General features: G+C 43.6%; 1 protein-coding gene across 3 annotated transcripts in view; it reads left to right on the forward strand.

Moving 5' to 3' along the window:
- The window catches only part of kansl1a (KAT8 regulatory NSL complex subunit 1a), a 62754-nt gene extending 38835 nt beyond the window's left edge, over positions 1-23919 (forward strand). For all 3 annotated transcript variants that reach the window (XM_055922276.1, XM_055922282.1, XM_055922267.1), the window contains 11 exons: positions 8786-8927; positions 9518-9675; positions 10051-10186; positions 16994-17165; positions 18534-18689; positions 19047-19268; positions 19571-19728; positions 20024-20203; positions 20711-20823; positions 21654-21897; positions 22222-23919. In XM_055922276.1, coding sequence (XP_055778251.1) covers positions 8786-8927; positions 9518-9675; positions 10051-10186; positions 16994-17165; positions 18534-18689; positions 19047-19268; positions 19571-19728; positions 20024-20203; positions 20711-20823; positions 21654-21897; positions 22222-22419 — 1879 coding nt within the window. In that variant the 3' untranslated portion in view covers positions 22420-23919. The remainder of the gene's footprint in view (positions 1-8785; positions 8928-9517; positions 9676-10050; positions 10187-16993; positions 17166-18533; positions 18690-19046; positions 19269-19570; positions 19729-20023; positions 20204-20710; positions 20824-21653; positions 21898-22221) is intronic.
- Positions 23920-24475: the final 556 nt, after the last annotated feature.

The following is a 24475-nucleotide window of genomic DNA, read 5'->3' on the forward strand; positions in this document are numbered from 1 at the left end:
TTAGTGGAAGGCGTAGGAATTGAATTGCAAACAGATCCATATCTTACTGGGATTTGAATAGGCGATGAGTTGAAAATCGACCAGCCTCAGAATTTTCACTTCCTGTTTGGATTTTTTCTCAGGTTTTTGCCTGCCATATGAGTTCTGTTATACTCAGACATCATTCAAACAGTTTTAGAAACTTCAGAGTGTTTTATATCCAATAGTAATAATAATATGCATATGTTAGCATCTGGGACAGAGTAAGAGGCAGTTCACTCTGGGCACGCTATTCATCCAAAGTGAAAATGCTGCCCCCTATCCTGAAAAAGTTAAACGGAGGGTACCTTGCCAGCTACATCAGTCAACTAAATGTAGCTAAATTGGTCGTATTCTGGGGCCCTTCTGTAATGCACGTGCCCAAATAATCATATATATGGCCTATTTTTGTCAATTTGAGATTAAAACTGATTTTGCTCTGTGTTCTAGCCTGTCAAGTTGGGCACATAGGTGACAACCAGTCAGTGATTGAGATAGCCCAACCTGAAGGCCTTGAATGACCGTTGCAGCCCTAGTAGCACTGACATCTACATTTCAAGTCTGCATCCTTCCCCAGGAAGGTGTGCTTGTGATGCTGGACATTGCCTGGCCCTGAACATAAAGCCTTATGCTGTTGGCTAGCCTGCTGGTTTTTGGAAGCCTTTAGCACGACTATTGCAGGGTGTTTGGTGTTGTAAGACAAGGTTAGTATTATGCTGTGGTGCTGGTTACCGTGTATAACATATGTGCTGTGTCTGTGTCCAGGAAAGCGCCACATTGGGGAATGTGCTGACAGACAAAAACAGGCTGGTAGAGAGTGCTGCTGGTGGGGTGTGAAGTGGGGGAGGATGGCGTGTGAAGCTGGATGGGAGATGGCAAGTTGGAGCTCCTTGTTTATTGGGAAGGAGGATTTTCCCTGCTCAGTTATCAGTCCCTCCTCCTTTAGACCTTCACTCTGATAACTGAGGTCACTGATCCTCAAGTCAGCAGCTTTCTATGCAGGGTGGTGATATTTGGTTGAAAGAGACTATCTGGGTCGTGTTCAATAGGGCATACAGCATAAACGTTATAAAATGCTTTGCAACTGAAATGTAGTCCCTCCCTGTTAATTTTAGTTGCCCCGTTTTAGTCTGTTTTCTTTCGTTTGCTGAATAATGGACATGCCATGCCCCAGGGCTGCGTTCAGCAGGCCATAACATTGTTTCTTGTTATAATATATTATAGGACACATGCCTCTGACATGTTAGAAAAATGTATCACATCAGCTCTAGTCATCACATGTTAATCTGCAACCTTCCACAATGCTTGCCTACTAAATGTGACCCAGGCCTGGCCACCAGTCTTTTAATAAATTAGGCTTATTTAATTAATTGTCCCTGTAGTTTTCTGCATCCTGCTTCCCCTTATCTGTGACCTTTCTACCACATGGCTTGCTTTTTTTGCCAGCTAGATTGGCCTACTACAGCGTTGTGGGAGTGACTAATACAGAATACAGTGGGTGAATCTCCATTGTATTATCTTGATTTCTTGTGCCCCTCCTTGCCTCCCTACTCAAAATGGATTGGAGGAGAAAATCAGAGGGGAGGAACCTCGGAGGAATCATGCAAATACATTGAGATTCACACAAAAAAAAATCTTAATTGACAGGGAAGAAATGGATCACCACCTGAGCTGGCGTATCCTACAACACGTGTATAGACCAGCCTGGTCCCCCACGGCAGATCAATTCAACACTTGCCTATCTGCGAGGCACGCCACAGTCCCTGACTGATTGGTGCAATCGAATGTGCAATATGATGCTGCTGCTGTTAGGATGCCAATTTGGGACGCAGCCCCAGAGATGTAAATGAGATACCGGTTCATTGATTAGTTAAGAGCTTGTTCAGGAGGGCGTTGTGTTACGAAAATAATATGCATCTAGATCTCTCTTTCGCCTGGGATGGGGAATCTCCTTGGCTTCTATGCCTTACATTTCTATCTGCAATACCCCTAGAGAACTTGCATTGCATTTAATAAGCCACCATGGATCCTGAAGAGAGATTAGTGAAAATTAAATTCCTGTTTTCCTCACTGCTTTTCAATTAGGACAGTTGGAGTTGGAATTTAAGTTTACTTCCTGTATTGACTGAATTGAATTGATCACATTCCTGATCTATAATCCTATACCACAGTAGGTCACTTTGTCCTTTATCCAAAAGACATTTCCCCCTTTGATGGTGATAATCAGGGATGTGGTGGTAAATCTAGATACTGAAAGGAGTTTGTGGTGAATACAGTAACGCTCCCTATACTTGCAATACATTTTTATGCAAAAGGTGGGTAACCCGTGTAAACTGCGTTCTCCCTCCACTACACCACTAGCCCCCAAAAATCCATGCCTTGTGGCCGTTGTGCACTTGGGATGAATATAATAATTATAATTCACTTCTGCCGGTCAAATTCGCACTACTCAAATTTACTCAAATCAAATATTTATATAGCCCTTCTTACATCAGCTGATATCTCAAAGTGCTGTACAGAAACCCAGCCTAAAACCCCAAACAGCAAGCAATGCAGGTGTAGAAGCACGGTGGCTAGGAAAAACTCCCTAGAAAGGCCAAAACCTAGGAAGAAACCTAGAGAAGAACCAGGCTATGAGGGGTGGCCAGTCCTCTTCTGGCTGTGCCGGTCGGAGATTATAACAGAACATGGCTAAGATGTTCAAATATTCATAAATGACCAGCATGGTCAAATAATAATAATCACAGTAGTTGTCGAGGGTGCAACAAGTCAGCACCTCAGGAGTAAATGTCAGTTGGCTTTTCATAGCCGATCATTAACCTCTCTGGTACAAGGGGGACGGTAGTGTCCCACCTCGACAACAGCCAGTGAAATTGCAGGGCGCCAAATTCAAAACAGAAATCCCATAATTAAAATTCCTCAAGCATACAAGTATTATCCACCATTTTAATGATAAACTTGTTGTAAATCCAACCACAGTGTCCGATTTCAACAAGGCTTTACTGCGAAAGCACACCATGCGATTGTTAGGTCAGCACCTAGTCACAGAACCATACAGCAATTTTTCCAGCCAAAGAGAGGAATCACAAAAGGCAGAAATAGAGATAAAATTAATCACTAACCTTTGATCTTCATCAGATGGCACTCATAGGACTTCATGTTACACAATACATGTATGTGTTGTTCGATAAAGTTCATATTTATATCCAAAAATCTCAGTTTACATTGGCGCGTTATGGCCAGAAATGCATTGTCTCAAACAAACATCCGGTGAAAGTGCAGAGAGCCACATCAAATTACAAAAATACTCATCATAAACATTGATAAACGATACAGTGTTATTCATGGAAATAAAGATAAACTTCTCCTTAATGCAACCGCTATGTCAGATTTTAAAAACACTTTACGGCGAAAGCACACTTTGAGATTATGTTAGGTCTGCATCTATCAGAAACCCATACAGCCATTTTCCAGCCACGGAGAGTGTCAGAAATAGCATTAAAATTAATCACTTACCTTTGATCTTCATCTGGTGGCACTCCCAGGTCTCCATGTTAGACAATAAATGTTTGTTTTGTTCGATAATGTCCCTCTTTATGACCAAATACCTCCTTTTTTGTTTGCGCGTTTTGTCCAGTAATCCAGTAATAAAAGGCGCGTGCACTAATTCCAGACAGTTCTTTTTTAAAGTACAATAAAAGTTAGTAGAAACATGCCAAACGATGTTTAAAATCAATCCTCTGGTTGTTTTTGTCATAAATAATCAATAATATTTCAACCGGACAAAAGCTTTGTCAATAGGAAAGGAGAAACAAGAAAGGCGCGTTCCCGATCAGGGCCCATAGCTGATGAATGGAAATTTCCACTGGCCACTGGTTGAAAGTGCTGTATCTCCCTAATTTTTCAGAGTAAAGCCTGAAACAAGGCCTAAAGACTGGCCACATGTAGAGGAAGACACGGAGCTCGTGAACTGGGTCCTAAGTCTTTGTATGGTGGATAGGCTTGCAATGGAAAAACAGCCTTTCAAAATAATAGTAGACATTATTTTAACTGTTTTGGAAACTTTAGAGTGTTTTCTATCCAACTCTACTAATTATATGTATATCCTATCTTCTGGGCCTTAGTAGCAGGCAGTTTAATTTGGGCACGCTTTTCATCCAAAATTCCGAATGCTGCCCCCTACCCTAGTGAAGTTAAGAGTATCTCTACCGCTCCTGCTGTCTCTAGAGAGTTGAAAACAGCTGGTTTGGGGGGACAGGTAGCACGTCCGGTGAACAGGTCAGGGTTCCATAGCCGCAGGCAGAACAGTTGAAACAAGAGTAGCAGTACGGCCAGGTGGACTGGGGCCAGCAAGGAGTCATCATGCCAGGTAGTCCTGAGGCATGGTCCTAGGGGGGGGGAACAGGAAGATCACGTCAGTGACTCAACCCACTCAAGTGACGCACCCCTCCTAGGGACAGCATGGGAGAGCACCAGTAAGCCAGTGACTCAGCCCCAGTGGAGCGGAACCGGCCAGGCAGAGACGGCAAGGGCGGTTCGTTGCTCCAGAGCCTTTCCGTTCACCTTCACACTCCTGGGCCAGACTACACTTTCCTTTCTCTGCGCTCCGGAGCATCTCTCACTGGCACACATCCCAATTCTTATTTGCTATTACCTGTGATTGTGAGCCGGGGGCTCTGAGAAGGACCCAGTTTAGGTGAAGACCGAGACATCAGGGATGCAACGGCTTAGTCCTTCTTATTGGATTTAGGAAAGAACGTACCAGCGGCCACTGCTCTTCCCCATTGCATCGGCCGCTGCTAAGATGTCACTGCCACTCCCCAAAAATATAGAACATGAAGAAATATTTTTGCAGAGGAGCACTTTGAAGTTGTAAGAACTGTCCACGTTTACTTTTCCTCACACAAAAGGATGAGTAACAAGCAGCAAAATCACTGTCAAATTTTATTTGTCACTTGCGCCGAATACAGCAGGTGTAGTAGACCATTGAAATGCTTATTTACAAGCCCTTAACCAACAATGCAGTTTTAAGAAAATTCAACAAAAAAGTAAGATGAACAACTATTTAAAGAGCGTCAGTAAATGACAATAGCAGGGCTATATACAGGGGGTACCGATGCAGAGTCAATATGCGGGGGCACCGGAATCGCGGTAATATGTACATGTAGGTAGCGTTATTAAAGTGACTATGCATAGATAAGAGAGTAGCAGCAGCGTTCCGGGGGGGGGGGGCAATGCAAATAGTCTGGGTGGCCATTTGATTAGCTGTTCAGGAGTCTTATGGCTTGGTGGTAGAAGCTATTTAGGAGCCTCTTTGACCTAGACTTGGCGCTCCGGTACCGCTTGCCGTGCGGTGGCAGAGAGAGCAGTCTATGACTAAGGTGGCTGGAGTCTTTGACAAGTTTTATGGCCTTCCTCTGACACCGTCTGGCATAGAGGTCCTGGATGGCAGGAAGCTTGGCACCGGTGATGTACTGGGCCGTTCGCACTACCCGCTGTAGTGCCATGCGGTCGGAGGCCGAGCAGTTGCCATACCAGGCAGTGATGCAACCCGTCAGGATGCTCTCGAGGTGCAGCTGTAGAACCTTTTGAGGATCTGAGGACCCATGCCAAATCTTTTGTCTCCTGAGGGGAAATGGGTTTTGTCGTGCCCTCTTCACGACTGTCTTGGTGTGCTTGGACCATGTTACTTTGTTGATGTGGAACTTGAAGCTCGGTAGCAGCAACATTATGTCCAAAACAAGTTAGGAACAACGAGAAAAAACAAACAAAATAGCATGGTTGGTTAAGAGCCGTTAAGAATGCAGCCCTCCCCTCCGGCGCCACCGTAAAAAATGTACTACTCCAATAGTAATAATAGTTTACCAGCTTGTGAGAAAAAATATTCAGAAATTACATTGCCACGAGCAGCGGAAAGATATTGCGATAGGTGAAATGTTTCAGTCACAGTTTGTCACATGAGCTCGGGGTTTGCTTCACACTTTTTTATGTGGTAGCCACGGGACCAAAACAGTGGCGAAATTGAGTCTTGTGCTTCAACGCCCTAAGTAGTTGTGGAAATTGACCCAATATGTACTTTCAGCATCTTCATATCGCAGTCTACCTTTTAAAGTCCAGGTAGAAGATAGTGGATGTACAGTGCATTCGGAAAGTATTCAGACCCCTTGATTTCTTTTCTTTCGATTTTGTTACTTTAGCCTTATTCTAAAATGTATTTTATCAATCTACACCCATACCCCATTACTACAAAGCAAAAACAGTGTTTTAGAAATTCTTGCAAATGAATTACAAGTTAAAAACATCTTATTTACATAAGTATTCAGACTTTTTGCCATGCTACTCGAAATTGAGCTCAGGTGCATCATGTTTCCATTGATCATCATTGAGATTTTTCTACAACTTGATAGGAGTCCAGCTGGGGTAAATTCAATTGATTGTAGATGATTTGGAAAGGCACACACCTGTCTATATAAGGTCGAAGGAATTGTCCGTAGAGCTCCGAGACAAAATAGTGTCGAGGCACAGATCTGGGGAAGGGTACCAACACATTTCTGCAGCATTGAACGTCCCCAAGAACACAGTGGCCTCCATCATTCTTAAATGGAAGATGTTTGGAACCACCAAGACTCTTCCTAGAGCTGGCCACCCTGCCAAACTGAGCAATTGGGGAAGAAGGGCCTCGGTCAGGGAGGTGACCAAGAACCTAATGGTCACACTGACAGAGCTCCGGAGTTCCTCTGTGGAGATGGGAGAACCTTCCAGAAGGACAGCTACCTCTACAGCACTCCAGCAAACAAGTTTCTCTGGTCTGATGAAACCAAGTTTGAATGCGAAGCGGCACGTCTAGAGGAAACCTGGCACCATCCCTACGGTAAAGCGTGGCAGCAGCAGCATGCTGTGGGGATGTTTTTCAGCGGCAGGGACTGGGAGACTAGTCAGGATCGAGGGAAATATGAACGTAGCAAAGTACAGAGAGATCCTTGATGAAAACCTGCTCCAGAGCGCTCAGGACCTCCAACTGGGGCGACAGTTCATCTCCCAACAGGACAACGACCCTAAGCACACAGCCAAGAACACAAAGTAGTAGCTTTGGGACAAGTCTCAATGTCCTTGAGTAGCCTAGCCAGAGCCCGGACTTGAACCCGATCGAACATCTCTGGAGAGACCTGAAAATAGCTGTGCACTAACACTCCCCATCCAATGTGACAGAGCTTGAGAGGATCTATAGAGAAGAATGGGTGAAACTCCCCAAATACAGGTGTGCGACGCTTGTAGCATCATACCCAAGAAAACTCTAGGCTGTAATCGCTGCCAAAGCTGCTTCAACAAAGTACTGAGTAAATAGTTTGAATACTGACGTAAATGTGATATTTCAGTTTTTTTTATGATCAACTGTCTTTGTTTTGTCATTATGGGTTATTGTGTGTAGATTGCAGGGGGTAAAAACAATTTAATTCATTTTAGAATAAGGCCATAACAATGTGGGAAAAGTGAAGGGGTCTGAATGCTTTCTGAATGCTCTGTATACATGGTTTCTAACTTGATTTTTTAAAGTGTAGAATTTATGCTCCCTGCATATAAAAGCCACAAAGACATTTACATTTCAGTCATTTAGCAGACGCTCTTATCTAGAGCGTCTTATGGTGGTGGCAGGTTACCTAGTAGTGGTTAGAGCGTTGGGCCAGTAACCACAAGGTTGCTGGATCGAATCCTCTAGCTGACGAGGTAAAAATCTGCCCCTGAACAAGGCAGTTAAACCACTGTTCCCCGGTAGGCCATCATTTTAAATAAGAATTTGTTCTTAACTGACATGCCTAGTTTAAAATATATATATTTTTAAACATTTTTAAATAGGCGCAATTAGGATTAAGTGCCTTGCTCAAGGGCACATTGACAGATTTTTCACCTCTGGGAATCGAACCAGTGTCCTTGCGGTTATTGACCCAACACTCTTAACCACTAGGCTACCTGCCGAAGATTGATGAAATGGCCCGAACACATGATTGTATTTTTGACTCACACGGTGTGCCAACTGTAGTTTAAACATGGTGTAAGCTGGTACGCAACATGTTGTGCTTTACGTTTTAGTATGGAAAACGGCTGAGGATTTTTCTACAATCACAACATATTGACACAATTAGTCTTTATAGAATTAAAAATCAAATTTAATAAATTACACGTGGAAAGACTTATTTGAGTAAACATCAAACCAGCAGCAGATGAAACAGTGAATTCTCTCTCTCTGGTTTTATTAGCTTGTGGCCACAACTGTCTAGCTGGCTAGCTGTAGGATATTTACCGGCCCATACCAGTGACAGACTTTTATGTTATTGATATATGGTAGGACACAAATAAATCCTATCTCACTTATTTTGTTAGCGAGAAGGAAACGACCACAAATTAATTCAGAAACGAGATAAGATAGCTAGCTATACAAACTAACTTTTGCTGATGCCTCTTCAACAAGAAGCAACTGTGACAACACGTCCCTCAGTATTGATACTTTGCCACAGAAGTAGAATCTTTGCTATTTGACGTAAATGGTCATTAATATTGTGTGATTTGTGAATTCCCCAATGTTGAAAAATTCTATATTTGCATAATGTTTGGGCAATAGTATGTGGCTTTTGCATTCATTTGTGTAGGCATTTAAGAAGAAATGATTCCAATTACACAGCAATTAAATTATTTTATCAATGTAAAACAGACAAGTGGGTTCGATGAACACTTGTTCACCCCTGTGTGTCTGTGTGACTTTCCGGTTTAGATGGAAGCGGGCGGAGAGTCGCTACACCATCGAGCGGGCCTCCATCATCAGCCACTGGAACTGGCTCCAGGCCCACATCTCAGACCTGGAGTACCGTATCCGCCAGCAGACAGACGTCTACCGACAGATCCGCGCCAACAAGGTACAGCACCGCCTCAACATTGGGCTAATTGTGCACGGTTTAATAATATATGAGTAATATGGACATTTCATCCGAAGCGACTTGCAGAAGTGACAACCTTGTCACTGACATATTCAAGTATATGTGGCCCATGCAGTAGTCAAACCCACATCCCCGGTGTTGCTTCGGCCATGCTCTAACCCATTAGCCATTTGAATGTTTCCATCCAGACCTGCAGCACGTACATGTGAAAGTGGCCTGTAAAGAGATTAGCATGAGCAATACCACAGATGCCATGTAGCACTAAATATAGTAGTGCCACTATTCACTATTGTGGTAGTACTAGTACACGCATTACCTATATAAACTTCCTGTATACGTTAGTCTGTCTTTTAAGGTGCGTTCTTAATTGTCTGGGACAATCAAGTGCAGCTCTTATCACACAAAATATATCCCATTGCAAGTCACATGATACAAATGTAGCAGGTAAATTACACCATCACACAGGCACCTTGTGTAGGATGTGGGTTTGTCTCTCGCTTTAGTTGGTAGCCTATACATCAGCCACAGACATGAAATAATACTGTATGTTATTTAACTCCACCCCTCAGGGCTCAGTGGAGTTGGGAGGCGTGGCGCCCAGTGCGTTGGTGGTGGGCGGGGCAGGAGTTAAGACCGAGCCTACTCCCCAGGACTGTCAGGTCACCATCACAGAGTCTGGACCCTGGAGAGGCCAGAATGGCAGGCCGGTCAATGGGGTCCTCAACAGGTATACACACACACACACAGAATGCGTTACCTAACTAAAGCATAGATTCTTCAAGTGTATCTATTTGGAGGAAGAACCTATGAAAATAAGCCACTAACTGGCTCTTTTCTCGTGTGTGGTAACAATGATGGATTGGAAACGTAATTCATTCACATTGCTGTCTAGTGTCTGTTTCAGCCTGCCTTTGTAAATTAGTATTGAGGTGGAGGCCTAGAAGGAATGTAATTTGCTTCAACAAATTGTTGTCTCAAGTGCCAATGACTACCCTATTCAAAGAGAACCTTGCATACCAGTCTCGAGCTATACAGTTTTTACCCATTTGAGCGCTCTATCCATTGCGTCTTCACTTCACCGGGTCTTGTCTCTCCTTTCCAGGGTGTCAGAGAGTAACACCAAACACCAACCCAGCCCCAATGACAGCACCTGTGTGGCCGCCCGCACGCGCCCCTTACTTAACTGCAGACGACGGAGACTTGTACAGCCTAACACAGTACCTAACCTCAATGGCAAGGTATGTTTCTGCGTGTGCACTTGCAGATGCATGTAGACCCATAGTATGCGTTCCTCCTGCCCAGCACTAAAACAATAACTTTTTCCAGTGTTGAGTGTGTTGTTATTTATCCTCTTGTGCTCGTGGATTACATAGGACTGTATTGTGTTATCGATTCTATTGTGTGTTTGAGTGGGCTATAAACCTAGGGTAATCACTTCGGAAGGACTAATGGTTATATTAAAACCAATTTGTTCCCATATTTTTCCCAGATATGCCGCTATGCAAATGATATGTCATTAGTATCCTTACCCGTAGTCCATATTGTTAAAAAAAAATGGACCAAGGGAACAAGCAGTGATCTACCCACAGTGCATTCGGAAAGTATTCAGACCCCTTGATTTCCCCCCCCCCCCCCCCCCCCCCCCCCAACACACACATTTTGTAACCGCCTTAATCTAAAACGGATGAAATAGTTTTTTCCCCTCATAAATCTACACACAATACCCCATAATGACAAAGCAAAAACAATTGTATAGAAATTTGTGCAAATGTACTGCAAATAAAATATATTACATTTAAATAAGCATTCAGACCCTTTACTCAGTACTTTGTTGAAGCACATTTGGCAGCGATTACAGTGTCGAGCCTTCTTGGGTATGACGCTACAAGCATGGCACTTGTATTTGGGAGTTTGTCCCATTCTTCTCTGTTAATCCTCTGAAGCTATCGGGTTGGATTGGGAGCATCGCTGCACAGCTATTTTCTGGTCTCTATAGAGATGTTCGATCGGGTTCAACTCCGGGCTCTGACTGGGCCACGCAAGGATATTCAGAGACTTGTCCCAAAGCCATTCCTGCGTTGTCTTGCTTTGGGCCATTGTCTTGTTGGAAGGTGAACCTTCGCCCTAGTCTGAGAACCTGCTCCAGAGTGTTCAAGACTTCATCAAGGATCTCTCTGTACTTTGCTCCATTCATCTTTCCCTCATTCCTGACTAGTGTCCCAGTCCCTGCCGCTGAAAATCATCCCCACCGCATGATGCTGCCACCACCATGCTTCACCGTGGGGAGGGTATTGGCCAGGTGATGAGCAGTGCCTGGTTTTCTCCAGGTGTGACACTTGGCATTCAGGCCAAATAGTTCAATCTTGGTTTCATCAGACCAGATAATCTTGTTTCTCAAGGTCTTGAGAGTCCTTTAGGTGCCTTTTGGCATATTCCAAGCGGGCTGTCATGTGCCTTTTACGGAGTGGCTTCCATCTGGCCACTACCATAAAAGCCTGATTGGTGGAGTGCTGCAGAGATGGTTGTCCTTCTGGAAGGTTTTCCCATCTCCACAGAGGAATTCTGGTGCTTAGTAAGTTACTATTGGATTCTTGGTCACCTCCCTGACCGAGGCCCTTCTCCCCCGATTGCTCAGTTTGACCTTTCGGCCAGCTTCAGGAAGAGTTTTGGTGGTTCCAAACTTCCGTTTAAGAATGATGGAGGCCACTGTGTTCTTGGGGACCTTCAATGCTGCAGAAATTGTTTGGTACCCTTCCCCAGATCTGTGCCTCGACAAGATCCTGTCTCAAAGCTATATGGACAATTTCTTCGACCTCGTGACTTGTTTTTTTCTCTGAAATGCATTAAGGGGTATTGTGTGTAGATTGAGGGGGTAAATAGAATCAATTTTAGAATAACGCTGGGACCTAACAAAATATTGGGGTCTGAATACTTTCCGAATTGAGGTGTTTGTCTTTCCGTAACATGTCCAATCAATTGAATTTACTACAGGTGTACTCTGAAGTTGTAGAAGCATCTCAATGGAAACAGGATGCACCTGAGCTTAATTTCAAGTCTCATAGCAAAGGGTCTGAATACTTATGTACATTTCTGATTTAAATTCTTTATAAATATGCAAAAATGTCTAAGTCTGTTTTCGCGTCGTCATTATGGGGTATTGTGTGTAGATTGAGGGACATGTTTTATTTAATCCACTTGAGAATAAGCCTGTAACGTAACAATGTGGGAAAAGTGAAGGGGTCTGAATACTTTCCGAATGCACTGTACCTATAGTGCCTTCAGAAAGTATTCATACCCCTTGACTTATTCCACATTTTGTTACAGCCTGAATTCAAAATGTATTTTAAAAAATCTCCCCCTTCTACCCACAATACCCCATAATGACCAAGTGAAAGTGTGTTTAGAAATGTTTGCAAATTTATTAAATTAAATGCATGAATATCTCATTTACGTAAGTATTCACACCCGAGTCAATAATTTGTGGTAGCACCAACAGTCTCTACTGCACTTTACCGATCTGGGCTTTATGGGAGAGTGGCCAGACGGAGGCCACTCCTGAGAAAGAGGCACGTGATAGCTTGCTTAGAGTTTCCAAGAAGGCACTTGACAGACTCCGAGCACAAGGCAGAACACAGTGGAGTGTTTGTTGGGTTTAGCACTAGAAAGTACTTTCATTGTACGTGCACTTTTTCCCCCTCTTTTTTCTCTTCCCAATTTCATGGTATCCGATTAGTAGTTAGTCTTGTCTCGTCGCTGCAAATCCCATACGGACTCGGGAGAGGCGAAGGTCGAGAGCCATGCGTCCTCCGAAACACAACCTTACCAAGCCGTACTGCTTCTTGACGATGCCCGCTTAACCCGGAAGCCAGCCACACCCATGTGATCTGAGGAAACACCGTACACCTGGTGACCGTGTCAGCGTGCATGCGCCCGGGCCGCCACAGGAGTCACTAGTGCGATGGGACAAGGACATCCCTGCCAGCCAAACCCTCCCCTAACCCGGATGACGCTGGGCCAATTGTGCGTCGCCCCATGGGTCGCTGCCGGCTGCGACAGAGCCTGGACTCGAACCTGGATCTCTAGTGGCACAGCTAACAACTGCGATGCAGTCCTTAGACCACTGCGCCACTCGGGACTCCATGTACTTGTGCACATTACATTTAACACTTGAAATTGTGTTTTCCAGGCCTGGAAAAAGTTTGGGAAAAGTCATGGAAAGAAACTTCATAATTTCTGTTAATGTAATAAGTTATTTTTTATATTTGATCGATCAAATAAAAATCAGCATTTCAGCCAGGCTCAGAATTTAACTTGCGCACATCACCTGCATGTGTGCGAGACGAGTGGGCCGTAGCTCTTGGAAAGAGAGACAGTCAGACATTGCAACAGCGGGTAGGCCTAGCCTATAAAATATAATAGAGAAAAGACTTAAGTACCCAATTCAAATCACATCTTGTACCCTGTATTCATGTTTTTATGTCTTGTCCCGAAAGACTTTCCACCGACTCTTGCATACGAGTTTGATGTACTTACTTGACCGATTAAAAAAATATATATATATATTTAAACAATTATTTTTGACGGTAACGAACGATTCACTTAGCCATTGTATTATTTGGTATTCGGTTCAATCACAGTGAATTGAATCAAAAAAATATGTGAATTGCGAACAGTAATTTTAAGAAAACATATTTGTAGCCTTTTAGATTGTGGCTTCAAAATTCAAAAGGAACTTGCACAACCCGCCCACTGATCTTAATAGTATCACTGACCTTTAATAAGCTTTACGTATCGGCCTCAAGGGCCTTCGTCAGAGCTTTTTTAATTTTTTAATTAGCACCCTTATGTAGACTTAAGCCCGCCCACATCCATTCAATGCATCGAATGGGGTTGGAGTCGAAGGGAAAAACAAAGTGCTACCAAATATAACAAATACGCACTTCATAAATATTCAAATAAAGTGTGTACATAAAACGTATTAAACACGTCTGTAAAACCACAATGAGGACATCGACCTACCAAGCAAGTTTTCATAAATCATTGGGTACAGCGCAAGAAAAATGTCAGTGTAATCTGAAATAGGGGCATAATTCATGTTCAAATTTACAACATAACATACATAGGCATTTCATCACCTTTAGGAAATAATGTCTGGAGGGTGAAAATCCCAAAACATTGTCTTTTGCGCAGAGTATTATTTATATCACCTCCCCTGTCTGATATCCTGACTTCCTTTATGCCACAAAATCTAAAGGTAGAAATGTCATGTTTTAGGTCATTAAAATGTACTGCTACTGGATAATTTATGTTCACAGATTCTATGTTTGAGGGAACGAGAGGTTTGACCAATTTATCGCGTAAATTGCGACCTCTATATACAATAAGTGGTGGCTTCTTAAATTCAGCAGGCAAAGCTGGGTCCGATGATAAAACATGCCAGTGTTTCTTAACCACATCTCCCACTTTCCGCGAGTTCAAAGTATATCCAGTTGTGAACATTAGTGATCTTTAGCCCCGAGTGGGTCTTTTTTGTAGCAGTTCATCTCGTGTTTTCCCCAATGTCAAATTAAGAGCTTCATCCACACATTGTGGAGAATAGCCTCTTAGAAACCTATTGCGCATCTCCGCCGCTTTTTCTAGATAGTCCTCTGTGGAGTGGCATATACGGCGCAGTATGAAAAACGGGCTTTTTGGAAGTCTTTTTTTTAATGGCTCGGGGTGGAAGCTGTCCCCCTGTAATAGAGTATTTCTGTCTTTTCTATACAGAGTTGTAAACAGGGTTCCATTTGATTTCTTAATCCACATATCGAGGTAATGAACACGTTTTGTCACATTCAATAGTGAATTTGTGATTGGGGGTCAATGTCATTAAGTAATGCCATAGTCTGACAGCTCTGTTCCCATTCCTCCTCAAATAGATTTTCGTTTTCATTATTAACACAACGTTCTTCAAAAAGGCCCACATAAAGGTTAGCATTGCTCAGAGTGAATGTGGAGCCCATCGATGTAGTATTCATAATCAACCTGAAGTTAGTTACATGTTAAATCATATTCAGCCAGCTCTAGAATAAAGTTTGTTGGTGGGTATCTGTCTTTCAAATAGTGAGCTAGGGCTGCCAGCCCCCCCATATAGGGAATGCTGGTATATAGACTCTCGACATCTAATGTGACCAAAATAGTCTTCTGTTAAACCTGTTATTGGTGAGACCTTGTTTATGATGTCTATAGAGTCTTTCACATATGATGGCAATGCTTGCACATGAGTTTTAATAAGAGTCTACGAAGTTTGACAATGCCTCTATCATTGAGCCTATTCCTGCAACCACTGGTCTGCCTGGATAATTGCCTTGTGTTTTTATGCTTGTGTTATTTCGGCAAAATCTACAGGCATGGACGTATGGTACATTTGCAGCAAAGATATTCAGGTTTTGAGAAGGTTATTTAATAGGGTTTGCTCCAGATTAGACCACATATCCCATTGGAACACCTGTGTGGGATCAACACTGTTTTCTGTAGAAACATTCATTACTGAGTTGTCTCTGAATGTCTTCTTTGTATTTTTCATAGTCTAAAACGACCGCAGCACCCCCCTTGTCTGCAGGTTTAATAACCAAAGATGAATCGTTCGTTAAGTGCCTGTTCTGTTCTAGTGAGGTTCTTCTGAATGTGGTTTGTTTTTCTCGTATATAGTGACTTGACTTCTTGTTCGACTAACCTACAATAGGTATTAATTGAGGAGTTGTTAACCATAGGACAGAATTTGCTTTTGGGCTTGAAATGGGTACCAGATGGGTTTCAAGGACCAAAAGTGGTTTGAAAACATGTGCTTAAGTTTAATCTTGCAAAATAATTTAAAGAGATCTACTTTCGTATCGAATGATTTGTCTGTAAATGCAGGTACAAAAGAGAGGCCCTTAGATAAGACTGAGACTTGCGCGCCAGTAAGGTCATTTCTGGAGAGGTTAATTACCGCGTGCTACTGGAGCTCTGTGTCCACGGCCTGTGTTCCTGGTCCCCTCTTTGACCGCTTGTGTCTCCTACATCATTTCTTTTCTTTCGTGGAGTCTTGTTGTGCTCCTTTCGAGCAACAAAAAACAGTTTTTGTGTGATGGTAGCGGGAGTCGCAATCTGTAGGGAATTCGCTCTCAGCGCATGCCTCTGTCGACTTGTTTTGTATTTACTTCCAGTTGATTTGGGCATCCAATTTATGGGACATTGCAACTCAATATAATGCTAGTCAGCCTGCAAAGTATGACAACTAGAAAAGGTGCACTTTCAGAAGAGAATTTGGGGGCTTGCTTCAGCTGAATAAAAAGATTTGTGGCCTACCATAGCCATTTGATATATTGAATGAGCAAATTATTTCAAAAAGCATAAAATGTATTTGGTAGCAATGTTATACATCAAGTGGGATCAACCACCCTCCAGAAGATCTAATGGGTGTGCAGGCTTTTATTCTAGTCCCCCTCTAACAAACCAAATGTTTTAAATTAGCTGCTCAACAGGAACTTGATGAACTGGCTGACTCAAAAGCCTGCACACCCAGTGGATCTCCAGACTGAGGCCGTGTGTTTTATACAGTTGCTTAACAGGTATTCTACTTTGTGCGGGGGGTGTGTAAGCTCCTTGCACAATGACAGGAGATGGTGCATGGGATTAGAGAGCAGCCTCCCAGTGTCAATATCACATTACGCTTACTTTTTAAATATACATAGATACACCGCCAGTTGTTGGTCATGGAAATTAGGTGAAAAGTCATGGAATTCCATCTGTCAAAATGTGTGTGAATCCTTAAGTCACCTCCACTGTATTTTCCTGCTAGTCACAGTCAAGCCCTCAATGAGTTGAATTTGGTGAGTTTGTCCAGGGCAACAACAAACGTGTGCTGTTGGCAGTACTCGAGGGCTGGAGTTGAAAAACACTGCTCTAAATGATACTAGACATCATAATATTGCATAATATGACACATTAGTTTTAAAACTATTGTGACCCATGGGATTAAATGGGTTAGTAAACAAGTGACTTTTTGGTTTGTCCCTTCCCAGGTCCCGAGAACCAGCGCTATCCTTTGCAGCTGCAGGGTCAACCCCTCCTCCTGTGTGACATGCGGGGGTCGCCCCAGCGCACCCAGAGAAGACCCCCAGTATGAGCTTCCCTCCCTGGAGCGCTTGTCCCACTTGGACCCGGGCGTCCACCCCATCCTCTCCCTCCCTGACGGTAAGGAGCCAGGAGCATAGAACCAGAATCTATTTTTCTGTGAGCCAGGAGCCAACCCAGTACGGACTGATACCATACGCTCCATATATCTCTGTGCCCCTGCTTTGCCTGTTACGTAACAGTGGTGTGGACGTATACTGGTCCAAAGAGTCAAAAGACTAATTATTTAATAAACGTGAGTCATTTTTGTCCATTGCGTTGTCACTATTCCTGATATTTTTGTTAGCTAGCCGTGATTGTTAGCAGCTAAGCAAGTCAGCTACCTGCTGCTACCTATATCAGTCAATAGGGCTTACTAGATTTCATCTTGACATCCAACTTTTAGCTACAGACCACAGGATTTGAAATAAAATGGAATGGCGAGATGGTTGTTGTGTGGAGGATATGCTTTGACTTGCTCTCTTGTTGACTAAGTTCGCTGCGATAGCTAGCTAACAGCTTCTAAACAGCCAACATGACAACTCTTATAAGCTACATTTGAAATAGCGACTGGCGAGATAGTTGTTGTATAGGCTTTGTCCTTTTTGCTAACGCCAAGTGTCGATTGCATGGGTTGCTAGCTAGCTTGTGTGCAGTGTGCACACCTGAGCTTGTCTCCTTCTCCCCGCCATAGAATTTAAAGGAAAAATTTAAAGCTGCTGGACATTTGCATAATACTGGTCTTCAACAAATCAGACTGGCCTCTCTCGACCAAAGAGCATCATGTTGCAAGCAAATTTCAACAATACAAGAAAAAATAGGGTCAACATCATTTGGATACGAGTTTTTAGAATTAACTTTTACAAATTATTTTATTTTAAGCCTTCCAAAGGCCTCGGTGGCTTTTGGTTACTTCAACTTGTGACTTTTTAACATGACGTTTAGGCTCATTTGCTTCAACCCTGACAATGTGCTTCTGAGCTAGTCTAGTTTGTTTACCTGCCAACACACAGGGAAAAAAAGAAAAGGTGAGGGAGCTTCAGCTAAAAACTGTAAATAAATGTGGATTTCTCTCTAGCTAACCTGGCTGACTGTGGGGCTAAGCAATTCACTAATTTACAATTTGTTAGCTACTGTAACTTTCTCTCTAAAATGCTCTCGTAATGTTGCTTAATGCCTCCTAACAAGGTGACTCCAGTAATGTAAACATATTGCCGTTTGTGACGTAACCACCTTTTTATAGTAGTTCAGACTAGTTGACTGCCATTCCAGAAGCACCTTTTCACTTCCCTACTGTACACTTCATCACCATGGAGAGTGTGAAACAGCCTGTTTTATTTAAACCCCTCTTCCCTCCATTTCTCCACCCACCTTGTCCCCTTTCCTTCTCTCATCTGCACGGACCTTATCTTCTTGTGGATAACACGAAGTGCATGTTTCTCTCCTTAGATGTGTGTATGAGCTTGCGGCTGCAGCAGGTGATGAAAAGCCACTGGCAGGGCAAGGCCCCCGAGAGGACCAAGCCCCTCAAGAAGCTCTCGCTCAAACACAAGCTCTCCTCCAAAGACAAGCACATCAAGCTGGCCAACTCGCTCATGGCACACAGTGAGTATATGTGGGCAGGACCACACACACGCATATGAAGCAATCCAATACACACCTAGTGTGGTCATACACACCTACTTATATACACAACCTTTGGAAAGCAAGGTGGTTTTTTTCCACAGTCAGGGAGTACACATGACCCCTTGTGGACACAAAGATACACACCAACTCGCACCCAAAGGAGATAAACACAGCCTTTGGGAATCAACTTGTCAGCCATTGGCGAGTCTAGCACGTTGTCACATTTGTATTTTTTTATTTTTTTTACCAGGAAGTCTCTTGACACACACACACATACTATCCTAGCTGTGTAGAATGAAAAATCCCCTGACCAGTGTCTCTACCCTTCCCCCACAGGACTGTCTCACTATAAGAGCCGGGTTGAGAAGCAGCAGCGGCGACAACACCACCACTTGGATGGCAACGGTGGGGTGCTGAGCGCCGCCAGGCTGGAGGGCCAGGCCCTCTGTAAGGCCGAGCGGCTTCTGCATGGCCTCCCCTCACCCTCCACAGGCCCCTATGACCGGAGCTACAGTCGCAAGAGGCCCCGCGAGCACTTGCTGGACAGGACCCACGGCTGTGAGTTAACCACACCACTCAAAAGAACCAGACCTTGGTCAAATACTTACCAATAATTGAACCGTTTTCGATCAGCTTACCAGGTGCAATGGAATCAATGGACTAGTCCCAAAAGTGCAAATCCCAAGCTAAATCGAGCTCCTCGTGTACTTTTGAGTACTTGAAAGCGTAATTTGACGTAGGATATGTATTTGATCCACTTCTGCTCAGAACACACAATCTGCTATCCATTTACAATGCAAAAGATGTGTGTCAAAACAATCATGACTAGTTGTTAATCTCTTTTCCCCTTTCTTTTCCAGCCACCCCAAAGCTCTTCCTGGACTCGGGCAGCCCCTGCTCGTCCTTGGCCAGCCTGCACTCGTCTCTCCACAGCCCCTCGCTGACCCGCCAGCTGTCCACTTCCTCGGAGAGCTCCACCCACATTGGCCCCAACAGTCTCAGCTTCTCCAACACACCCGTAAGCTCATCACAGCTTTTATTGACTGTTGTGTGGTCTAGGTGGATCATGAATGTGACAGCACGGGTTCTGTTAAGAAAGGTGCAATGTTACTAAACGTTCAGATAAAATATGCAATTTGTATTACGTGATTTTTGTTCATGTAGAATTGGGCATCATATCAGCTCTGTTACTCCCATTTCTATCTACGCTGTTCTGAACGTTTTCCCTCACTAAATACGCCCCATACCTGTTCATAAATAGCTGTATGAATAAAGGTTATATATATATTTTTTTTTACTCTGCGCCCCCTCAGCAGCCCATCCGAAGGAGGCGAGGCGAGAGCTCCTTTGACATCAACAACATTGTGATCCCCATGTCGGTCGCGGCCACCACGCGTGTAGAGAAACTACAATACAAAGAGATCGTCACCCCTAACTGGCGGGAAGTTGACATTTTCTCCCAGCCCATGGCAGAAGAGGAGAACCACACAGAGGTAAGATGTTGCTTCATTCCTAAGCTCTGCTTTGGGAACTGCCATGTATTTTGAATGACCAATGTTTGACTTTGCTTCGTTCTTTTAACTCGGTAGAGATACTCTGAATGATCGGCTATGAAAAGCCAACTGACATTTACTCCTGAGGTGCTGACCTGTTGCACCCTCTACAACCACTGTGATTATTATTATTTGACCCTGCTGGTCATCTATGAACATCTTGGCCATGTTCTGTTATAATCTCCACCCGGCACAGCCAGAAGAGGACTGACCACCCCTCATAGCCTGGTTCCTCTCTAGATTTCTTCCTAGGTTCTGGCCTTTCTAGGGAGTTTTTCCTAGCCACCGTGCTTCTACACCTGCATTGCTTGCTGTTTGGGGTTTAAGGCTGGGTTTTCTGTATAGCACTTGGTGACATCAGCTGATGTAAGAAGGGCTTTATAAATACAGTTGATTGATTTATGGATCAAGGAGTACTATCTTAATAACACATTTCTGTGTCTGTAGATGGAGGACCTCTCTGACGCGGCCTTCTCCCAGCTCCACCAGCCATGCCAGGATCAGGAGCGTTCCCGCTGGACCTGGATGGCCCTGGCCCCCGCCAAGAGGAGGGGCAGCAGGTCAGTAGGGGGCGCCTATAGTACACCCAACACACACTCATACACAGCACAGTACCTCATCACCACTGCCAAACGTCTCAGTTTAGATAACTGTGCTCTATTTACCTTTATCTGTGACCTATTTGATCAATGTCAACACATTTGGTAGGAAATATTTCAGTGGGGTCTCTGCACATTGTCAATATGCCCTGAGTGTACAAAACACTAGGAACACCTGCTCTTTCCATGACATAGACTGACCAGGTAAATCCAGGTGAAAGCTATGATCCCATATTGATGTCTCCTGTTAAATCCACTTCTATCAGTGGAGATGAAGGGGAGGGGACAGGTTAAAAGATTTTTAAGCCTTGATACAGTTGCGACACGGTTAGAGTGGGTAGAAATGCACCGCTGCTGGATTTTTCAAGCTCAACAGTTTTCCGTGTGTATCAAGAATGGTCCACCACCCAAAGGACATCCAGCCAACTTGACACAACTGCGAGAAGCATTGGAGTCAACATTGGCCGGCATCCCTGTGGAACGCTTTTGACACCGTGTATTGTCCATGCCCCGACAAATTGAGGCTGTTCTGAGGCCAAACTGGGGTGCAACTTAATATTAGGAAAGTGTTCCTAATGTTTTGTACACATCCATTTACTTATACATCCAAAGGCTTAAATAATGTAAATAAAGATTGTTTTCCACTAAAAGTTATGATTACTTGATAAATGATAAGGACAGGGCTCTCTAAAGAAGTGGTAGGTAGTAACAGGGAAGTTAAGTTTGGTCTCCATTTGTGGCACATTTCCTGTGTTCTACGGTCCACTCATACCACAATCGTTGTCCCTCAGGTCGTACAAGTCCATGGATGGCAGGACCACACCGCTGCTGTGCAGCACCAACCCGCCCACTCCCCAGCCGGCGTCCCCTGACCCTGGACACTGCCCCCTGCTGCACGACTACAGCCACGTGGCGTCGCCCATAAGTCCGGACGCCACCTCCAACCCCCACACGCCGTGCTCACGCGACTCCCACCGCCTACTGTCCAGTGAGGACACGCGCTGCTCCACACCCGACTTCACCTTCGAGGAGAGGGTGAGGATGAACGTAACAACAGACACATGCACACATGAAGAATAACAGCGACTGGTCTTCGAGTCACTGTGCCCAGTAGTTTTTATGTTGGGATGATGACATTCAAACATGTGAAAGCAGTCACAAGTTATAGCAGTTATATTGACTCTAGAAGACTAGGACGTTTCTGTACATTCTGAGTTCTCATTTGGTGAATGTTGGAACGTGAAGAATGAGAAGTAACCATTTCTTTGTCGATTTGCATCATTAGTTTAACTTGATTAACGAATAGTTGATTTGATGGTATTGTTGTACTTAAATTGACCCAATGATTTCCCCGAACAGACGGTGGCCCCTTGGGAGCATCGAAACTTCCCCCTGCCGGAGGACCCCTCTCCGGAGCCCGAGGTGGAGGGGGAAGATGAGATGAGGCGGTCGCGAATGCGCAGCGTCTCGTGTTGCCCGTCGACAGGCTATGACACAGACAGCCCCTTGCCTTGTGATGACGACGCCCCCAAACAGAAGGGCCATGCCCACCAATGAATGACTGACAGGCTGAGGTCCTCCTCAATCCCTACCCCTCTCTGGCATTAACAAGCAGAACCTCAAACTGAGAAAAAAGGCTATTTAAAAGGGTTCCTGTTTGATATTCAAACACCAGTCTAATACTATTTCACAGTTTTTAGTGAATATTATACGGAAGATGGAAGCCTTTCCCTACACTCTTGATGTTACAAAAATGATTTCTGTTGTAGGCTAAAACGATGTACATGGGGCTTAGTGGTGTTCCATATGTGGCGTGTACACTTGTAGCGCACTATGTAGCTGACTCCTCAAAGTATGGCCAAAGGGTGTTTTTCTATTGACTAGTTTGCTTGTATTTCCCATGTACATTTTCTAGTGGTGTGACAAATAACAAAACAAGAAGACAAAAAAAATCCTCATACTCCCCAATTAACAGGTACATTTGGGATGTTTTGTGTCCTTTTTTTGCCTCTAGGGGTGGGGGGGCATTAGAAATCGTGGAGCACATCTTCTTTCATTGCCAAGTAGTTTTGTTGGGTTGCATGTCTTTTTGTTTGTCATTTCTTTCCTGACACTTTTTTTTGTTTGTTTTTTGTACCGTCTGTTCAATTAAGTCTCTTCCTTTTTTTGTGTTTTGAACAGTAATCATTCCTTTAGAAAATCTCTGCAGAGCACCCGGCGCCTCTGATCCCTCTGAGCTCTCGCTGTCTTGTTTGCGGGAGTGACTGCGGTAGAGAGGAACCTGGGTGTCCTAAGCACTTGTCCAACTTACAGGGAGCACTACTGCATGCTAAACCATGCTAAGGCTAATCAAATCAGCAGAGCACATAATAGAACAGGAACTTGCCACACAGGGAAAGGAAGTGGATGATGATCGGGGATGACCCTACCATCGGTTTAGTTCACTTTCCCCTTTCCTCAAATTATCATTGGTGTAGTATTATGTCAACATAGTCAAATTTATTTCAAATGGTAAAATCACACAGCTAATAGCTTTTTCATTTTGTTTTCCGGACATTGGTATGAGGCTACATGCTGGTGAATTATTGGACAATGTTTGTTAATGTTGATAATTAAGTTGTTTCTGGTTCAACTTGACAAGATAAAGTGTGTTATCTAGTTTCATATGTAGCAGCTCTTTGCTAGAAGCAACCCAGACCTCAGGTTTTACAGTTAAGGGAATATTTCTAATGCTGAGAAAATATTTGCCTCCCCCCACCAGATCGAGCCGATCTAAAGAGACTACTCTGTTGCAGAATAATGTTTTTTTTTGTGTTGCCACCCCACAATGACATAACCACACCACCATTTCCCCTCGTAACTAATTGCTATGCAAAATCTATGGTTGTATAATTTTACACCTGTTTTTACGCCACAGTCCTTCAAACCCTGTACTTTGTTTTGTAGTTTAAGCAAGATGTAAATGTACTGGTCCAATTGTTGCAGCAGTTAACCTAATCAAAAGCAGAATTGTTTTTGTAAATAGTACCATTAAAACATTTGTTAAACTTGGGATAATTGTCAGTGTTCTTTCACTTTCTCACACATAGGAAAACATTGCACAGGTTTACTACAACATTGTGTAATGCTTGACGTCAACTCCGATCAAATGATGACGTACATTTGAAGTCGGAAGTTTACGTACACTTAGGTTAGAGTCATTAAAACTCGTTTTTCAATCACTCCACAAATTCCTTGTTAAACTATAGTTTTGGCAAGTCGGTTAGGACATCTACATTCTGCATGACATAAGTCATTTTTCCAACAATTGTTTACAGACAGATTATTTCACTTATTCACTATCTCAATTCCAGTGGGTCAGAAGTTTACATACACTTAAATTGACTGCCTTTAAACAGCTTCAAAAATTCCAGAAAATGATGTCATGGCTTTAGAAGCTTCTAATAGGCTAATTGACATAATTTGAGTCAATTGGAGGTGTACCTGTGGATGTATTTCAAGGCCTAACTTCAAACTCAGTGCCTCTTTGCTTGATATCATGGGAAAATCTAAAGAAATTAGCAAAGACCTCAGAAAAAAAATTGTATGCAAGTATTAACACCATGGGACCACG

Source organism: Salvelinus fontinalis, chromosome 1 (assembly GCF_029448725.1).
Source record: "Salvelinus fontinalis isolate EN_2023a chromosome 1, ASM2944872v1, whole genome shotgun sequence".
Classification (NCBI taxonomy): domain Eukaryota; kingdom Metazoa; phylum Chordata; class Actinopteri; order Salmoniformes; family Salmonidae; genus Salvelinus; species Salvelinus fontinalis.